Genomic DNA, 23992 nt, shown 5'->3' on the forward strand with positions numbered 1-23992 from the left:
AAAAGAAAGGCTAGCTATGGATAAACAACACTTACCATTTTTCACTTTCATTTTCTTGCTCTTTACCCAAATACAATTGAGTTTACATGGGCTGGCCGAAGGAACAGTTTGGGAGCTATTGGTGATGGCCGAGTATCTTTTTGCTCACATGAAGAATTCAAATTCTGCAAGAGAAGAGACTGGCTACAGCTTCCGCTCCAGCCAGTGGAAGGGGCGGGGGCTGTGGTGTGAGAGGGAACGTTACGAATATTGCTGACTTCAAGCACTCATAGCAAGCAGCACACGCCTGAATGTCACATCTCAGCTCCTTTACTTCCTAGGAGAGGGGCTTGTGTGAGGAATTCATCACCGGCCTCATGTCGGAGTACAGGTGTCATGTCCTAGGCAGTGCAGTTAAGAGCTAGCGTGCCTTCTCATTGTTCTGTTTCCTAGTATACCTTCCTGGGTGTAGTAGTAGTAGCAGCAGCATTGCTAGATGGTACGTTGTACTTTGTTCGTGTGCATTTACTTTCGCTCAGACTGGGTTGCCCCTTCCCACCCTGGCAGTAGTGCTCACTGACAGTGCAATACCCAGATCTCAGTCTGTTATTCTGTTGTGACAGAATCCCACTGACCAGGGGATTTAGAACGAACAGAGATGTATTGGCTGACAGTGTGGAGACTGAGAAGTCCAAGATGAAAGTGTGGGCAGGCTTGTGTTTGATGGGGGCCTGGCCTCTCCTCCCAAGAAGCTACATCCTTTGCACAGGTGGACCACTGTTCTCAAATGACAGAAGAGCCCAGAGCAAGAGCCCAAACCCCAAGCTTTTTTAAGCATTAAGTCCAGCCTTGAGTGTGGGGTCCTCTTGGTACAGTTGCCTCTGCTAGCCCAGTCATCACATTGGCAATTGGGGTTCAACATGACTCTTAGAGACAAACATGCAAACCGTGGCATCCAGCTTGTTGCCTTTGTCAGTCTGTAGTTGCAAAGTAGTATCTCAGTCAAAGGGTGACTTCTCTGAACAACTAAAGTACTGTTTGTCAAAATGAATTCCAGGAAATGGTGGAAACTTTTTTGTTGGGGGAGTGGGAATGGGGGGGACAAAGGAATAGATCAAGGAAGGGTGATGGAGCAAGTCACAGTAGTCAATGTACACTGTGTAAACCATGAACCATGTAACTTGTGGGTTGGGATGAGAAAGGTAAAACGGGAGAAGGAAGGGCCGGGTGACATTTCAGAAACATTGTATTCATAACCTGGCTTATGGAATTGTAACCCCTTTTAATAGCAAAATTAAGAAACAGTAGTAGCTCAGTAAAAGCCTGAGCAGTAATTGAGTACCAGAAGTAATTCAAAAATTTTAGTCTGGGAAGTGATGCTGTAGCTCAAGTGGTAGAGCGCTCGCCTTGAGCTGAAGAGCTGAGGGACAGCGCCCAGGCCCAGAGTTCAAGCCCCACGACCGACAAAAAAAAATTTTTTTTTAGCCTGGATCATAGAAGGCATAGGTGGGTGGGATCATCTTCAGCTAGGTTGGCCTGGGCATAGACATAAGACCCTATTTGAAGGAATAACTAAAGCAAAAAGGATTGGAAGCGTGGCTTCAGTGGCAGAGTGTCTGTTAACAAGCCTAAGGCCCTGAGTTCAAACCCCAGAGCTGCATAAGGAAAAGGCAGTGTTTTCTTTGACACATGGAGGCAGGTGGGTAATGAAGCCTTGTGTTTTGGAGATGTGGAAGGTGTTTGGGAGGCAGATGGAGATGGAGGTTGTACAGCATTGTACATGTATTGAATGCTATCTGTATGCCTGAGCTTTCTTGCTTAAGGCTGGTGCTCTGCCACTTGAGCCACAGGTCTACTTCTGGCCTTTTGGCTGTTAACTGGACATAACAAATCTCATAGACCTTTCTGCCAGGGCTAGCTTCAAACTGGGGTCCTCAGATCTCAGCCTCCTGAGTAGCTAGGATTACAAATAGGAGCCACCGGTGCCTGGTTTCAAATGGTTCATATTGCTGTTATTATAGATTATGGCTGGCTTTATGACGCTTTGCTCTTCCTCCACCCTCCCATAAGAGCTGTTTATGACATGTTTTGGCCTAAACTAGTAATCTTTCTATTTGTACGACTGTATAAATATTGCTCACTGTTGAACACTAGATTTTAATGCACACCTTTCCCCTGGAGTAATAGTCTTACTTTTCTTAGTCTTTTCTTTTTTGCATAGTTCCTTTGTCACATTTAGTGAGTATGTTTTCTCTCTAGAAGCCTCCCTGTTCTCCAATTGACAGGGGTGAGACCCTGTCCTCCCCACAGTCCTCTGTCCCTGGGTTCTTTAGCCAGGGGCAGTGACCAGCCTGCGTAGTGTCACCAGAGGACACATGTCTGCTGTGACACTGATAATGCAGATTCAGCCTCCTCTCCCTCAGCTGGACCAGGGAGGCCTTCTTTTCCCCCTGAGTTGTGTAAAGTAGGAAGTTGCACTGCGATGTTTTCATATTTCATTGTGACCTTGCCTCGATCTTAAATATTACTCTCATTTTGACACCCCCCCCCCAATTCTTGGAATGTGAAACCCATTCTTCTCTGGTGAGCTGCCCTCTGGTGGGCTGTGTGGACCAGCGCTGGCCGAGGCGCCCCAGGGTGTGGCCCCTGCTCTAGGTATCCACCGGTGGAGAGGAAGCAGGCTGGCCACCGTGGAGCCCAGGCATCCTGCCATCCCACGTTTGCATTAATTTTGACTCCAGTATTCAGCCCTTCTCTGTATTCGGTGTGTGTGGTGGGAGATTCCGTGATGTGTTTATTTCACAGATATCCAGCAGGGAGAAGGGATCTGGTCTCGTCGTTATGGGCGATGACATGAGCGACTGACTGATTTCTCTGTTTCAGTCCATCCCCAGAATGGCTCCTCACCCACCCCTGTCCCCCGTACTGCCCGGGGCCTCCAGTTCCTGAGCCTTTCCGGACTCTGCCAGTCATATCAGCCCTCTTCTCCTCAGGACCCCTGGGCAGAAACTCAGTCTTCACCTTATCTGTCATGTTCCCTGCTCTGTACTCTCTCCATCTTCAACGACTGGGCGGATGGGCTTGTGTTTCCTGGAAGATGGTGTTGGATTTTTAAACTTTAATTTTTGGTGCATGTGTTGTTGTTGTTGTTTGGGGTGGGGTCAGTCGTGAGGCTTCAACTCTGGGCTTGGGTGCTGTCCTTGTGCTCTTTAGCTCAAGGCTAGGACTCTATCACTTGAGCCACAGCACCACTTCTGGTTTTTTGGTGGTTTATTGGAGATAAGAGTCTCACTGACTTTCCTGCCCCCTGAGTAGCTAGGATTACAGGTGTGAGCCATCAGCACCTGGCTGTTTTTTTCTTTTATAAGGAGTAACGGCTGTAGCAAGGTCTTTAGTCTGCCCTGTGAACATTTTTAAGCAAGAGCAAGCTTTTGGAAGCCTCAAGTGAACAATGTACTTTTAGATTCCAGTAGTGAGAATGGGACGAATGTGGGAAGTGAGGGGTTCATTGTGGTATTTCCGTATTTCATGCCATGTGTGAAGTTTGTAATTCTGACTTCCTCAACTTCCCTCTCATCTCCAACACTCCATCCTTCCTCTTCTCCTTGTGTCTGTTCATCCACTGGCATCCTTATGGAACTTTGACTGCTTTACGTGTTCATCCTGCTGATTGGTGATTGTCTGCTCATGACTCAACATTTCAGCCTGGATGTTTTATCGGTATCTCAAACTGAGCAGAGCCAAAACAAAACCCATGATTTTAACTCTTCTCTTCCCCAACCCCAAACCCCCTCTTCCCAGCCTTGCTTACAGCCCTTGATGGCTTCCCATGGCTTGTGGAATGACTCACATGTCCCATCAACCTGAACAACATTGTACAATGTTCCCATGCTTCCTTCTCGGCCCCAGCTCCCTCAACTCTTGTCTAACCTTCCTCTAGCCCTTCTTTGGCGATTGGGAAGATTGTTTACAGCACAGGGCCTTTGCACTTGCTTTTCTCTCTGCCTGGGAGGCTTTGCTGCAGGCTGGCTCCTTTCTGTTCTTCAGCTCCATGCTCAGATAATTAGTGCTAGACCTGCCTTCCTGCTGATGCCCGTGAAACGCTGACTCTCCACTGTAGAGTCCAGACACAGCTTTCTGTGTCCAGACACAGCTCTTGCCCCGCTGTGCCATCCAAATAGTAAAGGGCACTTTGGAGCCTCTGACTTGCAAAAAGTCCGAAGGTTGTCCTCACATCGCATTTGAATTGCTTCATTTAATCTTCAGGTACTCGTACTTTTAACAGCTGGTCTCTTTGACTCCTTTGTCACTAGGATTGTATTCAAAACAAAACAAAACAAAACTCCCGTCTGGTTCACTGTTCTATTTTTGATACCCAGCACTGCCCCTGCACATAGGAGGTACTTCAATAAATAGTAATTCACTCTACGAACAGATGTCTGGAAGCTCCAAGATGGAAGTGATGTCACAGGATCGAGGTACAGTGTTTCTGGAGCCCTCTGTAGGAGCACATCTAGATCATTCATTGAGCACCTTCCTTGGGCTTCTGCTCGTCTGCCTAGGCCATGAGTCCCTGCTTGCCCTCACGCATCAAGTTCAAGTTCAGAGTTGAGGGGGGGGCAGGGAAGAGGGTGTGGAGATAGAGAGCCTTCACCTTTGGCAGCCTCCATTCTTCATTCAGTCAACTCAAGACCACACACTGACATCTTGCCTTTCCTTATCTCCTCCTACTCCATCCCAGAGTGCCGGAGGCGACCGTGGCCCTGGAAGTCTCATCCCCTCTCGGGATTTGGTAGTTCCTTGTGCTGAGCGCCGTCAGCTTTCCGGCAGCAGCCGAACTGGGGAATGCACACCAGAGGGCTGGAGGCTCCCAGGGCCTTGCGCTGTCTGCTCCCCGGTTCTCCAGCCCTGTGCCGTTAGCCCAACCCCTCCATTCAGCGGAATTCTCCTTTGCTCACTCAGTGTGGGCAAAAACTCAAGAATACCCCAAAGTAATTTTTTGAAAGCTCGATTTTAGTTTATCCCTCAAAGGCTTAAAATAACACCTGTCATATAAGATTTCCTGTGTGGCATTTTTTTGGTATGAGACCAACTACTACAGAGTGAGTGCCCATGTAAGTGTCTATCCAAGCACGCACACACACGCGCATGCACACACACACACACACACACACACGTGCTCTCTTCACTCTATGTAGATATTACATATTCTGCCATCAGATTTCCTGTATTTGTATATTTCTATCTTTAGCATATTAGGACCCAGCAGAACTTTCATTTTGCCCCAGAGTGCCATCCAAACAGCAAAGGGCAATACTGAGCATCGGAATGGCAGCATTTCCGAAGGTTTCTTTAGCATTACATTTGAATTGCTTAATTTAATTTTTACTTGGAATCAGTTGCTAAGCAACCAGGAGACCGGCAAAAATCAGCAAGGCTAATTCAGTTCTGTTACTAGTACGTTAGCATCTCTTATATTTACATAGACAGTTGGTTGTAAATACACTTCACCCAATGCAATGCTCTGTGTTGTCCAAGGAAAACAGTTGGTGTGGAAGTGATAGCAAGACATGGGTTGGCTCCACAAGTCTTAACTTCATGCTCACGCCTCCAGCAAGTGTGAAACTTCAGGCAAGTGTGAAGTTGCTTCAGGTTTGGAGCTGGTGTTGTCCCATTTGTTTGTGAAGCGACTTGGTAAATAATATGCACAGGTGTAAAATGGAACTTCTTTGCATGATTTGTTACCCTCAGCAAAGTGGATCTAGCCTGACTTGCCCCCAAGCCAGGCTTAAATCAGTTATTTTTCCTTTTTTGTTTTTTTTTTTGAAAGCCTAGCATTTAGCTATCGGTATATGAAATATGTTACAGGTCATTTCTGTACCCCATGTTTTTTCTGATGATGAACATTGAATCTGTTAACCCATTTGGTCTGTAAATTATCAGAAGTCAATGCTCGTCACAAATATTTGAATTCTTAAAAAAACTTACATGCGTTCGTACAAGGAAGTCCTCTTGGCACACCTAGGCACCAGCCTTGGTCCTGTGTCAAAAGCTAGCACAAGTATGGTAGTGAGTTACTCAAGAGGTACCCAGGGAGCTACCGTGCGCGTTAGACTGCTAGAAAAACAGGTCTCTCCAGTGACACAGAAAATGACTGTGACCCGAGCCCTTGGTAAGAGGCAGGAGCAGGGCCTTATCTTTTAAACTATGTCCCATGGGTCCTTTGTTCTTAAAGACCTAGCTGACATTTCTCGTGTGTAATGAACATTGCTTAGGATAGATGAATATCAGCGTTTCTATATTTACCTTGTTCCTCTCCGTGAGCCGGTGAAGGAGATTGTACAAATGGGGAAAAGTACCTTTTGCTTGGGCAGTACAATTTGAGAGTACAGTAGGTTGTTGCAGTTCATTGATCGTGGCTAGAAGAAAGAGCCATTTGAGTTAGAGGAAGGTCTGAATGTTTTTTGTTTTTTGGTTTTTTTTGCACTTGATAGCAAATGAATTCTCCTTGATTCAAGATAGTCATTAGTTGGGACAATGAGTTTGTATGTATCCATGAAAGGCCCTTTATGAGAATCTGATTTAATAGATAAGAACAAGTATAGTCCTTACTTATTTGCAGGGTGTAGTTTCCCCTAATCTGAGCATTTGCTTCATATTTATTACTTGGACTTTACAAATACCATTTGAAAAATCTGTATGTCAGAATATAAGCCTTTCAGGGGTGAGTGTCCATGTTAAATAGTAGTTCCTTAAGGAATTTAAACTAGTGGGGGCGGGGCAGGATTGTTAATGCTGAGGATCAAACACAGGACCTTGGATAGTCTACCACTGAGCTCTACCACTAATCCTCTAAACTTGTAGGACCAAAATATAATCCTAAACTCTGTGTGTGTGTGTGTGAAGTTATATACATGTGTTGCTTTATGCACTGTATCATATACATGATAAGAAAAACAGGACAGTAGAGTTAATGAAAAGATGAAGGCAAATCATAATGTAATGTCCGGTTAATCACGATAGTCTCATGCTCATCTTAGAACAAGGTTCATCATTAAAGTCAGCTTTTTAATGGTTTTCGTTGGCCTTTAACTTCTAGGTGGCTTTTACTCAGAGCGACTGGTTTATTAGTTCGTTCCTTAAAGTGGCAGTGGAGAGGCGAGAGTGAAGGGTGGGACTTTGGTCTCTGTGTAGCTGGGGTCACACTACTGCTGTCTTCCATGTTTTGGTTTCTTTGCAGAAAGCCTGGCAGCCGCTTGTTGCCTCTGTTGTATAGGACAAGTGGGCAAACTCATAACCTCCGAAGTGGAAGGGCATCGGGATGCACTGGTGTTGGGGGCAGGGTGGATCCCGACTTCTGGGAGCTGAGACGCTGTATTTCTGCACTCACTTCACACGGGAATCTGAGAGTCCACTGCCCTAGGCAATATCTCCAAATAAGTTTAAATGTAGGCAATTATTACTATTGCTTTTGTAAGGACTGGGCTTGTGGCTCGCGTGTTGAGCACTTAACCTGGCAAGCACAAAGCTCTGAGTTCAGTCCCCAGTTCTGGAACGAAACAGAGCTTGAGTGGGACTGAAGAGATGTGGGGATGTGCTAGGGAGCCATTGCAGGTGTACGGGGGCACCAGTGAGGATTGTTTATCCTTCTATCTGTCCACCGTGCCGTGACGGTGGTAAGAGCATGGGATTTGAACACTGAGCTTTGGCTCTGTGCTATTGATCTCTCACAGTGGACAGTGGCTCTCTTCCTAAGAAGCCTCAGTTCCCTCATGGGTAACTTCACCAGGTGGTGGGATTAAACTTAAAAAAGCAAACTTGGTGAGAGGGCTCCTGTCATCACCCACATGTCGCGCCATTGCTAATACCTTATATGAACAAAGATGGAAAGCCTTTTCCAGCAGGTAGCTTTTTTCTTGTGTGTGTGCATACTTGGTAACAGTTTGTGTTTGTTTCCTGTCTAGACTGCCTCTTCAAGCTATGTCCCATGAATCGCTACTCTGCCCAGAAGCAGTTCTGGAAAGCTGCTAAGCCGGGGGCCAATAGCACAACAGATGCGGTGCTGCTCAACAAGCTGCATGTACGTAAGGAGATGGGGCTGCGGGCCGTCACCTGGGGGTGTCGTGTCGGGGCATGGCCAGGACTCCAGCTTCTGGCTTTCCTCTGTTCTTTTGTAAATCAGGAGGGACAGAGAGCCCTGAGGAGAGGAGAGGTGGCACACTGAAGTCAGGGGATGTCTGAAAAACCCTCCTTCCTCCTCCATTCCCCTTCAGGGATGCTTTTGCAGACTAGTGGTTGTGAGCACCAGTTGTGGAAAAAATCTGCCTAGAACTGGGATCTGGCTCCTCTGCCCTTGGCCTGGTGGCCTTCGGCAAGTCCCATGGCTGTTTTCCAACATGGGGGTGATGGTGTTCGCCACCTCAGGAAGAGGCTGTGAGGATTATGTGAAATGAGACAGGAGAACACTGCCTAGCACCAAATAATATGCAACTTCTGGCTATTCTTTAATGAATTTTGGCTATGATCATGTGTTATCCTATTATTTGGCACGTAAGAGATGTGCTCGTCCCATTGCAGTTGTGCTGTGCTCCAGGTAGAATAAATAGACCAGGTGTCTTCTATCAGCGAGCTCATAATCAGCCCTGTGAGGACTGACAGCCCTCGCTCCCACTGCCCCTAAAATAAACAGCAGCATTGTTGTTGTTTTGTGCAGGATCTCACACACCTGGGCTGGGCTTTTCCCCTAGAGCCTTTAGTATGAATGCCTTTAGTAGCATTCATTTGTTGGTTCATCCATCCATCCATCCATCCATCCGTTTGTTCATGACAATAATGAGGTTTGAAACCAAGACCTCGTTCGCCCTTACTTGGCTTGCTTACTTGAGCCATGGCTTCAGTTCTGGCTTTTTGCTGCTCCACTGAAGATGAAAGTCTGTCAGATATATCTGCCCCAAGTGGCTGTGCACTGTGATCCTCAGAGCTCAGCCTCTTGCATAGTTAGGATTGCAGGTATGAGCCATCAGTGTACTGGCTGTTTATTTTTTTTATCCCATTTCATGACCTTTACACCCTTTTTTTTTTCGTGTCGGTCGTGGGGCTTGAACTCTGGGCTTGGTCCCTGTCTCTCAGCTCAAGGCTAGCACTCTACCACTTGAGCCACCGTGCCACTTCCGGCTTTTTCTTTTTATGTGGTGCTGAGAATCGAACCCAGGGCCTCATGCATGCGAAGCAAGCACTCTACCACGGAGCCACCTTCCCAGCCCCAGTTATTTTCTTTTTAAGCTCAGATCTTTGCGTCCTTCTCACCCAGTCTCAGTTTCCATGTCATCTCCACGGAGCCGCCTTCCCCACACCTGCAAGAAACGTCTGGCCTGTGTGTCTCTGTCGCAGCTCTGGGCTCTGCCCTTCCCAGCACTTAGCAACTTCCTTCATTATCTGTCCCCCATCAGAGCGGTGGCCCTCTGTAAGGTCGGGAGCGTCGTCTCTCTCTGAGCACTGTGTTGTTCCGGAAGAGTCTGACTCAAATCAGGCCCTTGAGAAACACTCATTGAGCAGCCGTGAGGTGCTGTGGCTTAGTGCTGGTGACCAAACAGAGGAAGTTCCTGAAACCTCTGGAAACTTCATAGCAAATAAAGAACGAAGACACTGTGCAAGTACTGCATTCCAGGGGAAACCACCCGCATGTCAGGGAGCGGGGTGTTTAGAATAGGTATTGGAATCTTTGCTGGATCCAGGGATGTGGTGATCAGGGTGGGCTTCCTGGAAGAAGACGGAAGCGCCCTGCACACCTCAGTCTGAGGGACCCAAAGGATCTGGGGGTAGAAGAAAAAGAAACAGCCGGGTGCCGGTGGTCACGCCTGGAACCCTAGCTGAGAGCTGAGTCCATGAGACTCTTAGGTCCATTTAACCCCCAGAAAACCGGAAGTGGCGCTGTGGCTCAAGTGGTAGAGCGGTAGCCATTGAGCTGAAGAGCACAGGGACAGCGCCCAAGCCCAGAGTTAAGCCCCATGACCGACAAAACTAAACAAAAAAACAAAACAAAAAAATCAAGCCCAGGTGTATTGTTGAATGCCTGAAATCCAGGCTAAGGAAGAAGGTTCAGAATTCAAGGCTGTTCTGTGTTATGTGGCAATAAACCAAAGACTGGGCATGGAGTTCAGTGGTAGAACGCTTGCCTAGCCATACAAGGGCCTAGGATTAATCCCCAGCTCCCTAAGAAAAACAAGCGAAAATAATTACGACTATTGCGGTAATGATCTTAGACATGGTGAATTTAGACTTATTACCTCCTTGTCTTTAGCAAGTGATACAACTTCACCAATGTACAATAAAATTGATAGGCATCCAAAAATTTTAGTGACTTACGAAAAAGAAATAAAAGGAAGATAATCTATGGCATAATGAATGATACTCTCAGTGCTCAGGGGCAGCTGCTGGAGGAGACCCGCAGGAATCAGCGCTCACTCATGTGATGCAGGCACTTATTGGTGGTATAAAAAGAACGGTGTCTGCAATGTGATTTTCTGACTCTGGTAATGTTACCAACAGTGCATAGCACCCTCTTCCCTCCACTCAACAGTACTTTGTATTTTGTGAAAATGTATTAATGAGAGTAGCAATAGATCCCCAGGAAGCCGTGCTTTGTACCGGTGTGTAGAATGGAGCGAGGCACCAGGTTCAGATAATCACAGGTCTCTACACACGGATCAGGCTGTATTCAGCCTCCAGTTGTCTGGTTCTTGTCCACTGAATACCATGACCCCTCCACCTGCCTACCCTGAAATCATTGTACCACTCAGAACCCCCCCCCCAGGTCTATGCTGGGAATACCATCTTCTTGTTGGATGGGGGCAGGGGAAGTGCCCCATCTCCTCGCTCTAGGAGGGAGCTGCTCAGTGCAGTGCCCGGGGGTTATCTTTGTGGAAGTTCTTCATGGTTCTAGTTGTCCTGCCTTCTCTTCTCTGGAATGAAGGTCGTTGTGTTTGGTGAGATCTTACTAGTACATCTCAAGCCCTTTCTTCTCCTGTACTTTTCGCAGCAGAGGTTACAGAGTCACATTGCTCTTGGCCATGCTGGAAGCCAACAGGAATAAAGGGGGCTTGGTGGGCTCTGTCGCCACATGGGGCCTGCGCATGTGCAGGTCTTGAGGGCGCGCGATGGGGTTGTTCCAACTCCCTGCGGTTACTGCGTGGGAAGGCCGGCCAAGAGCTGCATGCCTTCTGTTTTGACAAGAGAAGATCAGAATCCGTGCTTTTGTGTGTAATATCCTACTTCTTAGAACATGGTGACAGCTAATTCAGTTAAAGCCTCAAACACCAGCCCAGAATGGCTCAGACTTGGGCTGCCTGGGAGTTCTCAGTCCCCCTTGGTGGCCCGTGAGCTATACATTATGGTGCATTAAAGGTTCCTTTGCTGCTCCTTCCTGCAAATGAACTAAAGAAAACAGTAGGAAAAAATTCCAGCGCTAAAGGTGCCCAAGAACTTCCATCGCTTAAAACCAGTTCTTTCTCCCGATTTAAGATTCCTGATGTGACTGCGGTCGTGAGTGTTGCTTTGTGCTTGGCTTTGTGTGGGCCCTGCTTTCCTGCTTACTTGGAGCTCTTCCCCTCTGTTGTCTCAAAGTAATCTGCATGTTACAGTGCAATCATTAAAATGTTGTATTTTGGGCAGCCGCTTGCCTTTGGGGGCTGGTGGCTAGTCTCCAGTGGGTTCTCATTTTTATTTTTGTCAACTACTTGTGTAGCACCCCAGTCAGAGGTCAGATTATTTTAAATTAATGCCATTTAAGGAATTAGTTGTCTAGACCACTTGACTTCCTTTTGAGTAGGATAAGCAAGCACTAAGAGCTGTTTGAAGGAGAGCGACACCTAGTGGTTGCTTACAGTGTGTGCTTGTAACTTCTGTAGGGAAAATGGGATTCTTGATGTGGCCACAATTTCCCGAAGTCTTTTGTCAAGAAGAGCAGCTTTCCTTGCTCTCACATCACACAATTTGTCCTAAAGCCTTGGCCAGTTCCTAACAACTTACTTGTTACCTTGAAATAGGCACCTGCACGGTTTGGGTTCTGAGAAACGATCACTTTATTTAAGCCACAGCTCTGACAAGCTAGGGAGAAGCGGAGGAGTAGCAAGTCTTCCTGTCCCGCAAAGCTTGAGTTGTGCATTGCTTATTTTCTGAAGCCTTAATTTAATATCATATTACGTAATTCTGAGCTTGTTGACCTTAAGCAAATAGCCTTTCCTCCCTGTTCCAGTGACCTTTCTGTCATAATTTAATAATGGTTTCTCTATTTCTGAAACAGAATAACAGGTGCCTGTAATGGGTTGACCTTGTGGTTGTTTAGGGAACATGGTGCTGTCAGTGGTGAATAACACTGGCAGAAATCAGAGCATACAGTGTTTTCTCCCTCAGAAATTAAAAACAGTCCTCAATCCATTGGGTCAGGGGAGGAACTAACAGGTATTTTATTTATCAGAATTTCAAAGAAAGAAAATGTAGCAGATTTAAGATGGCTTTTAAGAGCAGCCAGGCCACTTCCCATAGAGACACAATGAGGATATGTTTGAAGAACTTACACAAGAGTAATGTTGGAAAAGAATTCCCAAGTAGAAATGAACAGGAAGCTATCATGGGTGCATGCTGTTTTCTCTGGCTTGAGTGTGTTTCCCCCTCCCCCACTATGTCTTGAATAACTAGAAGGCCCTGCCCTCATTTTTAATGGCTATATGGTTATTCCATTGTTTGTCAGTGTTATTCTTTGGGATAATTAGTCCCTTAGCGGAGTAAAAGTGGGAGGTGGATATTCAGCATCCTGACCATTTTTGCCACTTTGAAAAACAAAAGTTACGAAGGTCTTGTGCACTTGCCTGCTTATCTAAGCAAGAGAAACTCCTAGAAATAAAATTACTTAGTCAAAGTTATGCCTGTTAAAATCCTTGGTGATCTACACTGCCAGATTATTCTCTGGAAATGTTAGGCTTGTTCCCTCTGTTACAGTACCGGCCTGTTCTTGGAACATACTTGAAGGGCTTAACAAACAATGATCATATTCTTTTCAAAGGTGGAAACAGCCTTGATCTGTGGGCCCAAAGGGAGCCTGAACCTTACAGACCTCCAGCTACCTGTTTTGCCTTGCGAGTGGAACGGAAAAATCACAATGGATGTTTCTGCTTGAGTTTGATTTTGTGAGGGCAGTTACCTGTACATTGAGTCCTGGGTGACCCAAATGAGTGCACTTGAAATTTGTGCATGTAGAAGAAGGTGCATTGGAGACTTTTCTCCTTAGCCAAAGAGGAAAGTAAATTTAGACCAGTCCATAGGGTTCAAGCTTTTAACGTTTATTCGGTAATGAGTTGTAGGACTCTTATCAGCATTAAACTTGTTAATAGAATTAAAGGACTTAACTCTTGCTTGGTTTAATGGGGAGTTTTAAATGGATTTTATTTGTGAAAGAATATGCATATGTATATATAGAATGTATTGAAGTATAAATGTGTGTATCTCTCTCTCTCTCTCTCTCTCTATATATATATATGTATATATATATATATATATATATATATACATACATATATCCTGGGCAAAATGGGTATGGACGCTGTTCCTGAGCTTTCTTGCTCAAAGCTAGCTCTCTGCCACTCGAGTCACAGCTCCACTTCTGGCTTTTTTTTAGTGCTTAATTGGAGATAAGAGTCTCATAAACTTTCCTGCCTAGGCTGGCTTCGAACCATGATCCTCAGACTTCAGCCTTTTGAGTCATTAAGATTACAAGCTGAGCTACTGTCTTGCCAGGAGTGATAGAATATTTTCAAGAGGATTTATTATATCCTGTTCTCTATTTTTTTCTGTTAATTTAACTTTTCATACTTTTTTAGGCAAATGCCTTTGCTCTTTAGAGCTGCTGGTATTTAATTATTCTTTAATGTGGAATGGATTGGCTTTTTATGACTAATTTGACATTTCTTTTTTAGAGATATAAGTGGCTTCTGGGTTGAGATTTTATAGCGTTAAGTGCTAAGTGTAGGTAGGACCTAAGTGTTTTAGATTGGTATGTCTTCAGTGGAGCCATTGGAAATCTGAGAATTTTCTGTTTCAAAGAAGGGTTCTTAAATCATTGGAGTTCAAGCAGTAGTACTTAAGAATTCTCTACAGGTGCACCCTACCAGTGTAATGTTTGAAGTATAGAAAAACTATATTCGCCTTTTGGAAAACGGTACAATTTATTTTTCTGAATCCACTGATTTTTCTCCATCTGATGTATTTTCCCTCCTGAGTTCCCATTTCGTATTAGCTGAAAACTGCTTAGCAGAAAGAACAAATCACTCTGTACCTCGTATAAACTTTCCTTCCAAGCGGATCCAATCCAGTGTTTTGTTTGGAAAGTTCTGTACAACCCGTGGGCACTGTGGACACATCTGGAGGGGGTGAAGCACAGGGGTGAGAACTGGGGGAAATGAGAGATGGGGAGTAGTTAAGGAGTGGGTTCTGTGAAGAGAAGAGTGAAGAGTTGTATGGAGCTGCCAAAGGCTGCCACGTTGTCTGCACTGGAATTATTATTGGAGCCCTGCGGCTTGCATTCTTGTGTAACTGAGAACAGAGGCGGGAAGCGAGAGGGAGGCCTGTAACTAAGCCACCGCTTTCGGTAGCTGATGTGCATGCGTGCTTGCCTTGCTGGGATCCACACTAGCATAGGCCGCTCTTTCCCCTTCTGATAATAAAATGTGATTTGGGGTTAGTTTCCTCCTAAAATGTGCCTCTCTAAACTTACCTACCCTTGAGGTAGAGCTGGAGCAGAAACAAACTGACTGTTGATCCAGACAATTTAGGACCCCTTTTAAAAGCTTTATCACCAGAACATCACCAGAAACTTGGTTATAATGATAATGGTTAATTTATGTTTCAACTTGAAGGTCCTTAGAGTGTATAGCTCAGTGGTAAGGCCCAATCTATATGAGGCCCTGGGTTTGATCTCCAGTACTGAAAAAAAAAAAAACTAGCAGGTAAATACAAATCTGCCACTGCTCTATCTGACATGCATTTCTGTGGCAACGTGCATTTCTGTTACAACAGCTCCGAAAGGTATGTCTTGCCCTCGCTTTGCAGTGAGAACACAGCGGGAGGCTTGGTGAGTTAGGGCACCTGGGCCAGATTACGAAGTTTCCATAGAAGGTCTCCAAGGCTAAGCTGAGGGAGGGCCCCAGGAAAACGAAGACATGTTACCTGGGAAAGGGCAGCCAGCAACTCCTGGGAACCAAGGAAGAGAACATGAGAAGTACCTGTGAAAGAACACCCATCAGTCATCAGGGTCTTAGTTTCCATCATATTCCATACTGAATGCTGTCTGGCTTCTTACTTTTATCCCTGGTGACAGGTTAGCTCATCAGTCTGCTGATTCATTCCCCTTTAGCATTGTTGTGACATGACAGCAGTTTGTTCACAGTTGATGAGAGTCAGGCAACTGTTCAAGACAGTGCTCCTGGCTGGACGCCGGTGGCTCACGCCTGTCATCCTAGCTACTCAGGAGGCTGATGATCATGGTTCAAAGCCAGCCTGGGCAGGAAAGTCTGTAAGACTGTTATCTCCAATAAACTACTCAGAAAGACTGAAAGTGGTGCTGTGGCTGAAAGTAGTAGAGTGCGGGTTTTGAACAAAATTTCCCAGGGACAGCTCCCTGAGGACTACCCACTTCACCCCCAAAAAAGAAAGGATGGTGGCCCTGGCAGCCTATTCTAGAACTCTGTATTTGGCTTTACCATGTTTTCTAGCATCTGAAATTTGGGCTAGTAGTGTCTCTTAGCCTTATTTCTAATGCTACCCGCATTATCAAGTAATTTCCAATGTGCACAGAAGTAGAGAAAACATAACAAACTATATTTGTACTCATCATCCACCTAGTCACGTGGTGTTGACCAAACTTCATAACCTCATCGTCTCCTCTGAAACACAGAGGTAATCATCTTCCCTTCAGGGAATTAGTATGGAAATTATTGAAATACAATTAATGTCTATCGATAATAGCTAACGATCCATGTATGTGACAGTGGCTAGACACTAGGAGAAGGTATCTTGTGAGTGAGTGTGTGTGCACAGGCATGCACACGTGGGTTCTAGGTGCTGTCCTTGAGCTTTTTTGCTCAAGGCTAGTGCTCTACCATTTGAGCCACAGCTGGACTTCTGGTGGTTAACTGAAGATAAGAAAGAGTCTCATGGACTCTTTCCTGCCCAGGCCAGCTTTGAACTGTGATGCTCAGATCTCAGCCTCCTGAGTAGCTAGGGTTGCAGGCATCAGCCACCAGTGCCCAGCTAAAGGTACCATTTTTAATCTCATCATTGAGAAGACAGGCTCAGAGATTATATCACATACTCAGGGTCTCAGAAGTAAAACCCACCCTACACCAGCAATCAAATCCAGCTTTATTTTAGTCTGAAACCTTAAAGAAAACATTTTAAACATCATAAAAGGGAAGGCATATTCTCTCTTGAGCTTTATTCTATTTTCCTTAAATGTACGTGGCCTTTACCCAGTATCTTCATAAACAAATGTCGATGAATTCTCGAAAGAAAAGGCCCATTTTAGAGAAGCTCAAAAGGGCAACAAAGCAGAGGCAGAAAGTGTGGTCCTGGCAGCCCCTGGCTCCTTTCCCATGGCCTCCGTGTGTGCTGAGGGATCTGCTGGCTTCCGTGGCCCTTGCTGGTGGCCTTGGTTCCGCTTGGCTGCATAGGAATAGAACCCATGGCTTCCCCCTGTGTGATGGGTCTTCCTTCTCCATGTACAGCATGCTGCAGACTTGGAAAAGAAGCAGAATGAGACGGAAAACAGGAAGCTGCTGGGGACAGTGATCCAGTACGGCAATGTGATCCAGGTGGGTGAGGCCAGTGCCCCCTCTGGGGCGGAAGCGTGGCCAGAACGACAGCAAGAAAACCCGTCCCACACTCACATTCCATGGAGACGGCCAGTTTGTTGCACACTGGCTGTTATATCCGTTGGGTATTTCTTGTTCTATCTGGTAGATGTTGGGGCTGTATATTTGGTTATCTCTTAGTGAGAACGTGTCCTTTTCTGTGTCTGTAGCTGATCGTTTGTGTCTCGATATTTCAAATGAGAAACTGTCTGCCTTAAAAAAGGAGCCCCGAGTCTTGTAATTTTGCTTAATTTGCATTACTTGAAAGTTATTCTGTTTGATGAGAATTGGCTTCCTTGTAATATTGCTTAAGAGCTGTTCACTGGGGATAATAAAAGCAATTCTATAGTTTCAGAATTTAAAAAAAGGAAACATTTACCATTTTGATGCATTTATAATTAGTCAAAAGTACTTGATGACTGTTCTCATATCTTACCAGTTGGAAGATGTGCTTGCTTATCTTCTGTCCATTTGGCTTTATCCTGAAGACAAAATACCACCCAAGAGAGAAGGTCTGTTAAGCCTTCCCGAGGATCTGTCAGTCTAGGAGATGGCATATAAAGAGGCCCAGAGCTTAGCACCCTTCTCGATTTGTCCAGTTCCAAGTCATTTTAACCCAGACCCAAAGGATGGGAGCCCTGAGTCTATTAGATTATCTTGCTTCATTATTTCCCCTTTTGAAAGGTTTTTGCTTACTCTGTCACTTCACTTATTATGACGGGATTCCTTCCCATTAAAAAAAAAATTGCTGTTAGGTATAGAGCAGCGTTACTCAGTAGGATGCAAAAACAAAACAGTTGGTAATCAAACAAGTTAGAGATGTCAGACTTTTTGGCGTAGGGAGGGTAACTCCTGGAAGCTGATTAGATCCTGCCAGACCTCCCTCTGTCCTATTGAGAATGGACACAAGGGGCCCAGTGGGCTCACAGTTCTGCTTTGACTCTGTTACTGAGCAAGGCCAGTGCCTGGAAGCTCAGAGTGCAAGACCTCCCCACCTGATTTGATTAGACTGGAGAACATACCTGAACCAAGGAAGAAAGGGGCTTCCAGGGGCAAAGACATGAACTCTAAATGCATACCAGTAGGACGTACTGCAGGATTACTGCAAGGAATCTTGTCATGTCTCAGAGCCATGAAAATGATAGAAATAAAAATGGTAGTGAGGAAGTGGCGCTGTGGTTCAAGTGGTAGAGCGCTACCCTCGAGCTGAATTGCTGAGGGACAGCACCCAGGCCCTGAGTTCAGGCCTCACAACTGGTAAAAACTAAATAAAATAAAAAAGATTTAAAAATGGTAATGATGCTGTTTCTGAGGATGGTGGTAGCTGTGATCCACAGCAACTAAATCTGATTACTTTTATTACTTAAACCTTGCTCTTCAGACCATCTGTAAGGAGATGCTGGTTTATAAATCAGCTGAGTCCAGAGCCTGGCCAGGTCTACGGAAAACCACAGGTTACACACTAGGCGAATGAAGGAGATTTGGGAAGACATTGCTATTCCTCTCCCAGAGGCATCGGGCGGGAAGATTGGCAGTTGACCATAGAGTCACAAACTGATTCTTTATGTCTCCAAGGCCATGTTCTCTCATGGCCTATTGACCTGGGAAGCATTGGTCAGCTCTTTCTGTTACAGACTGACAATGGTTTCTCAGCTAGGTCTTCCATCTTTCTATCCCCTTTTCGTAACCATCATCTAAGAATCAAGAATAGTACATAGTAGTACATTCAAGGTGGAAGTTCATGACTGCCGTCTTCTTCCAGAGCAAATGACAATCCCTTTGAAATCAAACCGAATCTTGGGCTCAGGGCTTTGGTGTCTGGCAGATTGAGACTATAGCTCCTTAGCTCCTTCTCGTATAGGCAGACTCCTGACCAAAGTTATGTTGAGAAAGGACAAATGTATATGTATCATTTTGTCTTCCGCCCTCTGCTTCTGCTCCCTCTACTGTTCTTTCTCCTCCTCCTCCTTTCCTCGTGATCGCCAGCCTCGGGCAGGTTGTGTTCCTTATGCTTCACAGGCAGCTCAGTGATCGGGAGGAATGTGTTTGATATATATTTTATATGACGGAGAGAGAGAAATGGTGGAATGTTCAGAGGTTCACTGATACTTTATTCTCTTGGGAAATTCTTTTAGCTCCTGCATCTGAAAAGTAATAAATACCTAACTGTGAACAAGAGACTTCCAGCCCTGCTAGAGAAGAATGCCATGAGAGTGACGTTGGATGAAGCTGGGAACGAAGGGTCCTGGTTTTACATCCAGCCATTCTACAAGCTGCGATCCATCGGAGACAGTGTAAGCGCCTGGGGCCTGGCCCTGGAGAGTGTGTGGGCGCTGCCTCCAGCCCTCACTGTCTGTGAGACTCAACATGGACAAGTCGAGAGCTGGAACCACAGGCGTATCCTGCATGAATCACTATGGAAACTAGTGTTTGGGAAACAAGGGACTGTGGAGAAAAGTGTGACCTAAATACAGTCACTATGTTTTTCCTACTGGGTCTCTGGAAAATAAAAATTAAAAAAAAAAAAATCCTACGACCAGCCCATTGCCTCAGTAATATTGCCACAAAAACAGCCATCCCATATTAATGGCCTGGGAGGACCCCCTGGTCCTTTCAGAGCCATTAGTGGAATGGAAATGTCTGTTTTGAAAATGAAGTTAGTAAAGGACGGAAGATGGAAGGGAATATTGCAGGGTAAGAGTGGATTTTAGGATGTGTCAGTAAACAGGCAGGCTCTCCATCTCCTTATGCAACAGCAGCGGTCCCGAGCCGGCCCCTGGCCTGCAGGTCTACAGAATGGAAAGCCACAGGATTCCCTTTCAGGGCAACTTAGAACACTTGCTAGTTAAATTAGTCAGTCATGATGTGGGCACATACTTAACCGTGAATATGTTTAAATGCTATCAGCTGTATCCCGGACCTTGTGAAGGTTCTAAAATAGTTGTTTCTCTACTCAAAAAGGAAATGTGTGCCTTAAACAGCAAGAAGTGTTCTGAAAATACTCAACCAGCCTTAACCTCAGACTAAGTTTGGACATTAAAAAAAAATTGTGTCACTTAAGTATACAAGCTTTGGGCAGTTGAAATATATTTGTGTCTGTGTGTGTGTGTGTTCATGCAAGCACACACACACATATATAATATATGTGCATATATATATTACATATATATCAGAACAGGCCAGTCCCTATCAGTTGGCCTACAGTACTGTTGTTTTATCACAGTGCTAGTTTTACTGAGTGGACTCCCATCCCCTTAGAGTTACTGTTGGATCTGTTCCCATGTGTATCCAACTGAAAGTAGATGAGTTTTCCATCTTGGGAAGCTGTCTCCTCCAATCCTCCTCCTTTTACCCCCATAATAGAAAACAAATGTGTCTCATTCTGAATTTCATTTTCAAGAAACTTATGCTTTCCTCTCCTTCAATAGCTTGCTTGAGAATGGTGCTTTACATGCTAGAGAGATGGACCCTTTTGCAGGCAGTGGAGTTACTGTCATGGATTGTGACTATTGGTTTAGGAAATGGAAGTTATCAGGCTTGCTCTTCACAAAGTGGGAAGTACTGTTTTAAGGGGAATGTACACACATAATGAAGTATCTACGTATGTATGTAGATCATAGTAGAATCTTTGTTTTAGGGGGAGACACCGGCCTTGAACTTAAGAGCCCTGTGCTCTTGCTTATTCACTTTTTCACTCATGGTTCTACAATTGAGCCACACCTTTACCTGGGCCTTTTGTGGTTAATTGGAGGTGGAGTCTTGAGGATGTTTGTCTGGGCTACCTTCGAATCCACATCCTCATATCTCAGCTTCCTGAGTAGCTAGGATTACAGACATGAGCCACTGGTGGCCCAGTGAAAGTGTATTTTTTATGACCACAAAAGTATAAAGGCAGTTACTCTAGAAACATCAAACTATGTCTTTATTCAAAGTCAAAAACAACTATGAAAATATTATCATTTTTTTCTAAAATGGAGTTATGTACACAAGAACCTCCACTGAATATGATAAAGTGGACTTTTACTTCATGACTTGGGACGTGTGCGTGAATCAATGACAGTTGGGCACCAAAATTCAGCCTTTGCCTTCTTTGCACGACCCTTGGTCTGCACAAGATGAGGCTTGAGGGGCTGGGCCATGTGTTCTGCCTCTCCCTGCCCGTGAGAATAGACAACGCTCGGGACAAGCTCCTTTGGGTCCCTGCAAGGTTCCCTGGGGGTCAGGTGCAGTCCTGATCTGCTCTGTGAAAAGCTCTGCTCCCTCTCTCCTTGTAGGTGGTCATTGGGGACAAGGTGGTTCTGAATCCAGTCAATGCCGGCCAGCCCCTCCATGCCAGCAGCCATCAGCTGGTGGACAACCCAGGTTGCAACGAGGTGAGGAAAACCAAGGGAACTCGAGTCCTGGCACATGCCTGGGGTGGCCCTCTGGGGCTCAGAGCATGCGTACTATGAAGGTGACTCAAGCAGTGATTTAGGGCCCTCTCTGCCCGTTCTGCAGGTGAAGAAACAAGGTCCAGAGTTGAGTTGAGCTGCCTGTAGTTTTGCAGGTCCGGTAGTGGGTGGTAGGTAGGCTGATGGTCACCACTGTGCAGCACTGAGGAATCTAGTTCTAATTGGCTTTGCCTGAAAGGGGTCTGGCCACAGGAACACCTTTCTCTAATTCCCCAGAAGCACACGTTACCGGGTGTAAGCAGTACTGTGAGTGTGTCTTGCTTGGGGCAGTCCATCTTATTAACTGGCGGTTACAAGATGCAAGATGGCACTTTGCCTGTGATGTGAATACTTTGTCTCATGGCTAAGGACAAGCTCTAGAGTAAGACAAGTGTCACTCAGATTGAGTCTGCCATTCCCTGGCTGTGTGACTGTAGATAGATCACCTATGTTTCTGAGCATCATTTCCCAATCTCTGAAAGGGGACGGATGCTGGTTTTTTAGGGAGTAACTGAGAACTAAATTAGGTAGCTCAGTGCCTGGCATATATTTAGAACACAAATAATGACATTTGCCATTAACAGCGATCATTAACTTTTTCACATGTGCACCAAACTCATTTCTTACCCTAGAAGCTTAGTCCATTTCATAAGCACTAGTTCTTAAGTACTTGTGCCCATACCCTTGATTCAAGCTTGGGCTGCAGTGAGGAATTCTGGGGCTAGAGTACCAAGTTGGGAGCAGTATATAATTGGTTTTCTAGGTCAATTCCGTCAATTGCAATACAAGCTGGAAAATAGTCCTGTTCATGAAGTGGAGTGACAACAAAGATGACATTTTGAAGGGGGTGAGTTTGATGCTTTCTGGGCTGGGGAACTCTTTGATGTTTGGCTTCTCTTTGAGTGGCAGTTTTGCTGGGTTTTGATTCTTGTTTTTCACACTCATTTGTCCTTCCTCCCTCCTTGTGATGACGTGTAGGGCGATGTGGTGAGGCTCTTCCACGCGGAGCAGGAGAAGTTTCTCACGTGTGATGAGCATAGGAAGAAGCAACATGTCTTCCTGAGGACCACCGGCCGACAGTCCGCCACATCTGCCACCAGTTCCAAAGCCCTGTGGGAGGTGGAGGTAAGGAGCGGGGCTGGGGTTAATGGGACTCACACCTGAGAAGAGCTCCTCAAGAGGGCAGGGTTGAGCCCGTGCTCACTGGAGGATCTGTGTCTTGGAAGGACGAGATGAACGCAGGGAGTCACTAAAAGAATGGCTTTGAACTGGAAATAGGAGGCAATCTCTTGACCTAGTTTGGTGGAGAGAGGAGACAGGCAAGGAAAACGGGACACAAACTTGCTGGAGACCAAAGCCTAAGGACCATAGATCCAGGTTGCCTTCAGGTAGCATTTAATTCATAGGCAGGGAAGCAATGTTGGAGTCGCGTAATCGGTGTGCTCCTTAACAGAGACTGTTCTGCCCATAGTATGTTGTTGAAAGGCTAGAGTTTCCAGGCCAAGAAGAAAACGATTCCAGATGCTTGATGGTAGAGGTAATGGGAGCATGAAGTAAGACAGAGCTTTCCTCCTCACCCAAAGTATTCCTCTCTGTATAATCGGTAGCTCTCTGACTAGGAATGTGTGTCGGTCCCTACATGCCCCCTTTCTTCTTCCTTCCTGGCCTCACGGGTTTTGTGTCTAGCTTACATTTCAGAAAGAAGGTAGACCAGGAAACACATGAGTAGTAACTCTGGAAGGTCATCAGGCCTGCTGCTAGCTAGTCGCCCCTTGTTCTCCTAGAGACATAGCTGCTAACTTGATCTCTTTCTCTATAAATTACTCTTGCCGGACATTGAATATATACAAATAGAATCAGAGTAGATATAGCCTTCCTGGAGCCGTATTTTCCCTTCCTCCTCAGCACAATTATTTCACATCTGTGCACTTGTGTGTACCAAATAGTTCATGCCTTGCCATTGCTGCATAGTATTCTACTGCATGGATGGTCTGAGTTGTTTCTCATTTTTGGCTGTTACAAACAAGGCTTTCTAGGGACATTTATGTATGGTTTCTGTTAGGAGGTCAACTCTCATATCTTTTGGGCAAAGATGAGTGCAGTAGCTGGATCACATTTGTGTTTATGAGTCACCAAATTGCTTTCTAAAGTGATTGGACTACTTTACATCCCTTCCAGCAACATGTGGAAATCCTAGTTCCTGTACATCCTCACCAGCTCTTGGTATGATTAGTCTTTTCAGTGTGAGACTAACTTGGGTGGCAACGTCTCACTTTAAGTTTACTTTGCCTTTCTCTGTGGCTGGCAGTGTTGACCATCTCCCCTCGTGCTCAGTGGCTGTTTGTGTGTCTGGCCATTATGTGTTTGATAAGCAGGCTGAGGTTTCCATTTACACTTACTGTCTGCCCTCTGTCCATTTTCCTCTTCACTTTCTCCTGCCTGCATCTTTAGCATTTGCTCTATATTGACAATATCAATCCCACCACATTGTAAAAGCTGGTCATTGGTCCATGCTCATCCTCATTGTTTTAGCTGCTGTGGGTTTTGTTGTTTATTAGTGTGTGCGTAGGATGCTGGTGAGAGGTTAAAAAAAAAAAAAAGAAAAGGAAAACAAAATCAAGAAAAGGAAAGGAGAAAATGATATCATGGTGCTAATATGCCCACTTCATTGAGCCATTTTTC

At 45.4% G+C, this 23992-nt stretch overlaps 1 protein-coding gene across 1 annotated transcript in view; it reads left to right on the forward strand.

The window, feature by feature from the left end:
• Itpr1 (inositol 1,4,5-trisphosphate receptor type 1) overlaps positions 1–23992 on the forward strand; it is a 297390-nt gene that overhangs the window by 90613 nt on the left and 182785 nt on the right. Inside the window, exons 5-10 of the mRNA XM_070018999.1 lie at positions 7944–8059; positions 16755–16841; positions 19016–19174; positions 21155–21253; positions 22074–22157; positions 22289–22435. Coding sequence (XP_069875100.1) covers positions 7944–8059; positions 16755–16841; positions 19016–19174; positions 21155–21253; positions 22074–22157; positions 22289–22435 — 692 coding nt within the window. The remainder of the gene's footprint in view (positions 1–7943; positions 8060–16754; positions 16842–19015; positions 19175–21154; positions 21254–22073; positions 22158–22288; positions 22436–23992) is intronic.

The sequence above is a fragment of the Dipodomys merriami genome, unplaced genomic scaffold (genome assembly GCF_024711535.1).
Source record: "Dipodomys merriami isolate MVZ:Mamm:240054 unplaced genomic scaffold, mDipMer1.0.p SCAF_13, whole genome shotgun sequence".
Taxonomy (NCBI): Eukaryota; Metazoa; Chordata; class Mammalia; order Rodentia; family Heteromyidae; genus Dipodomys; species Dipodomys merriami.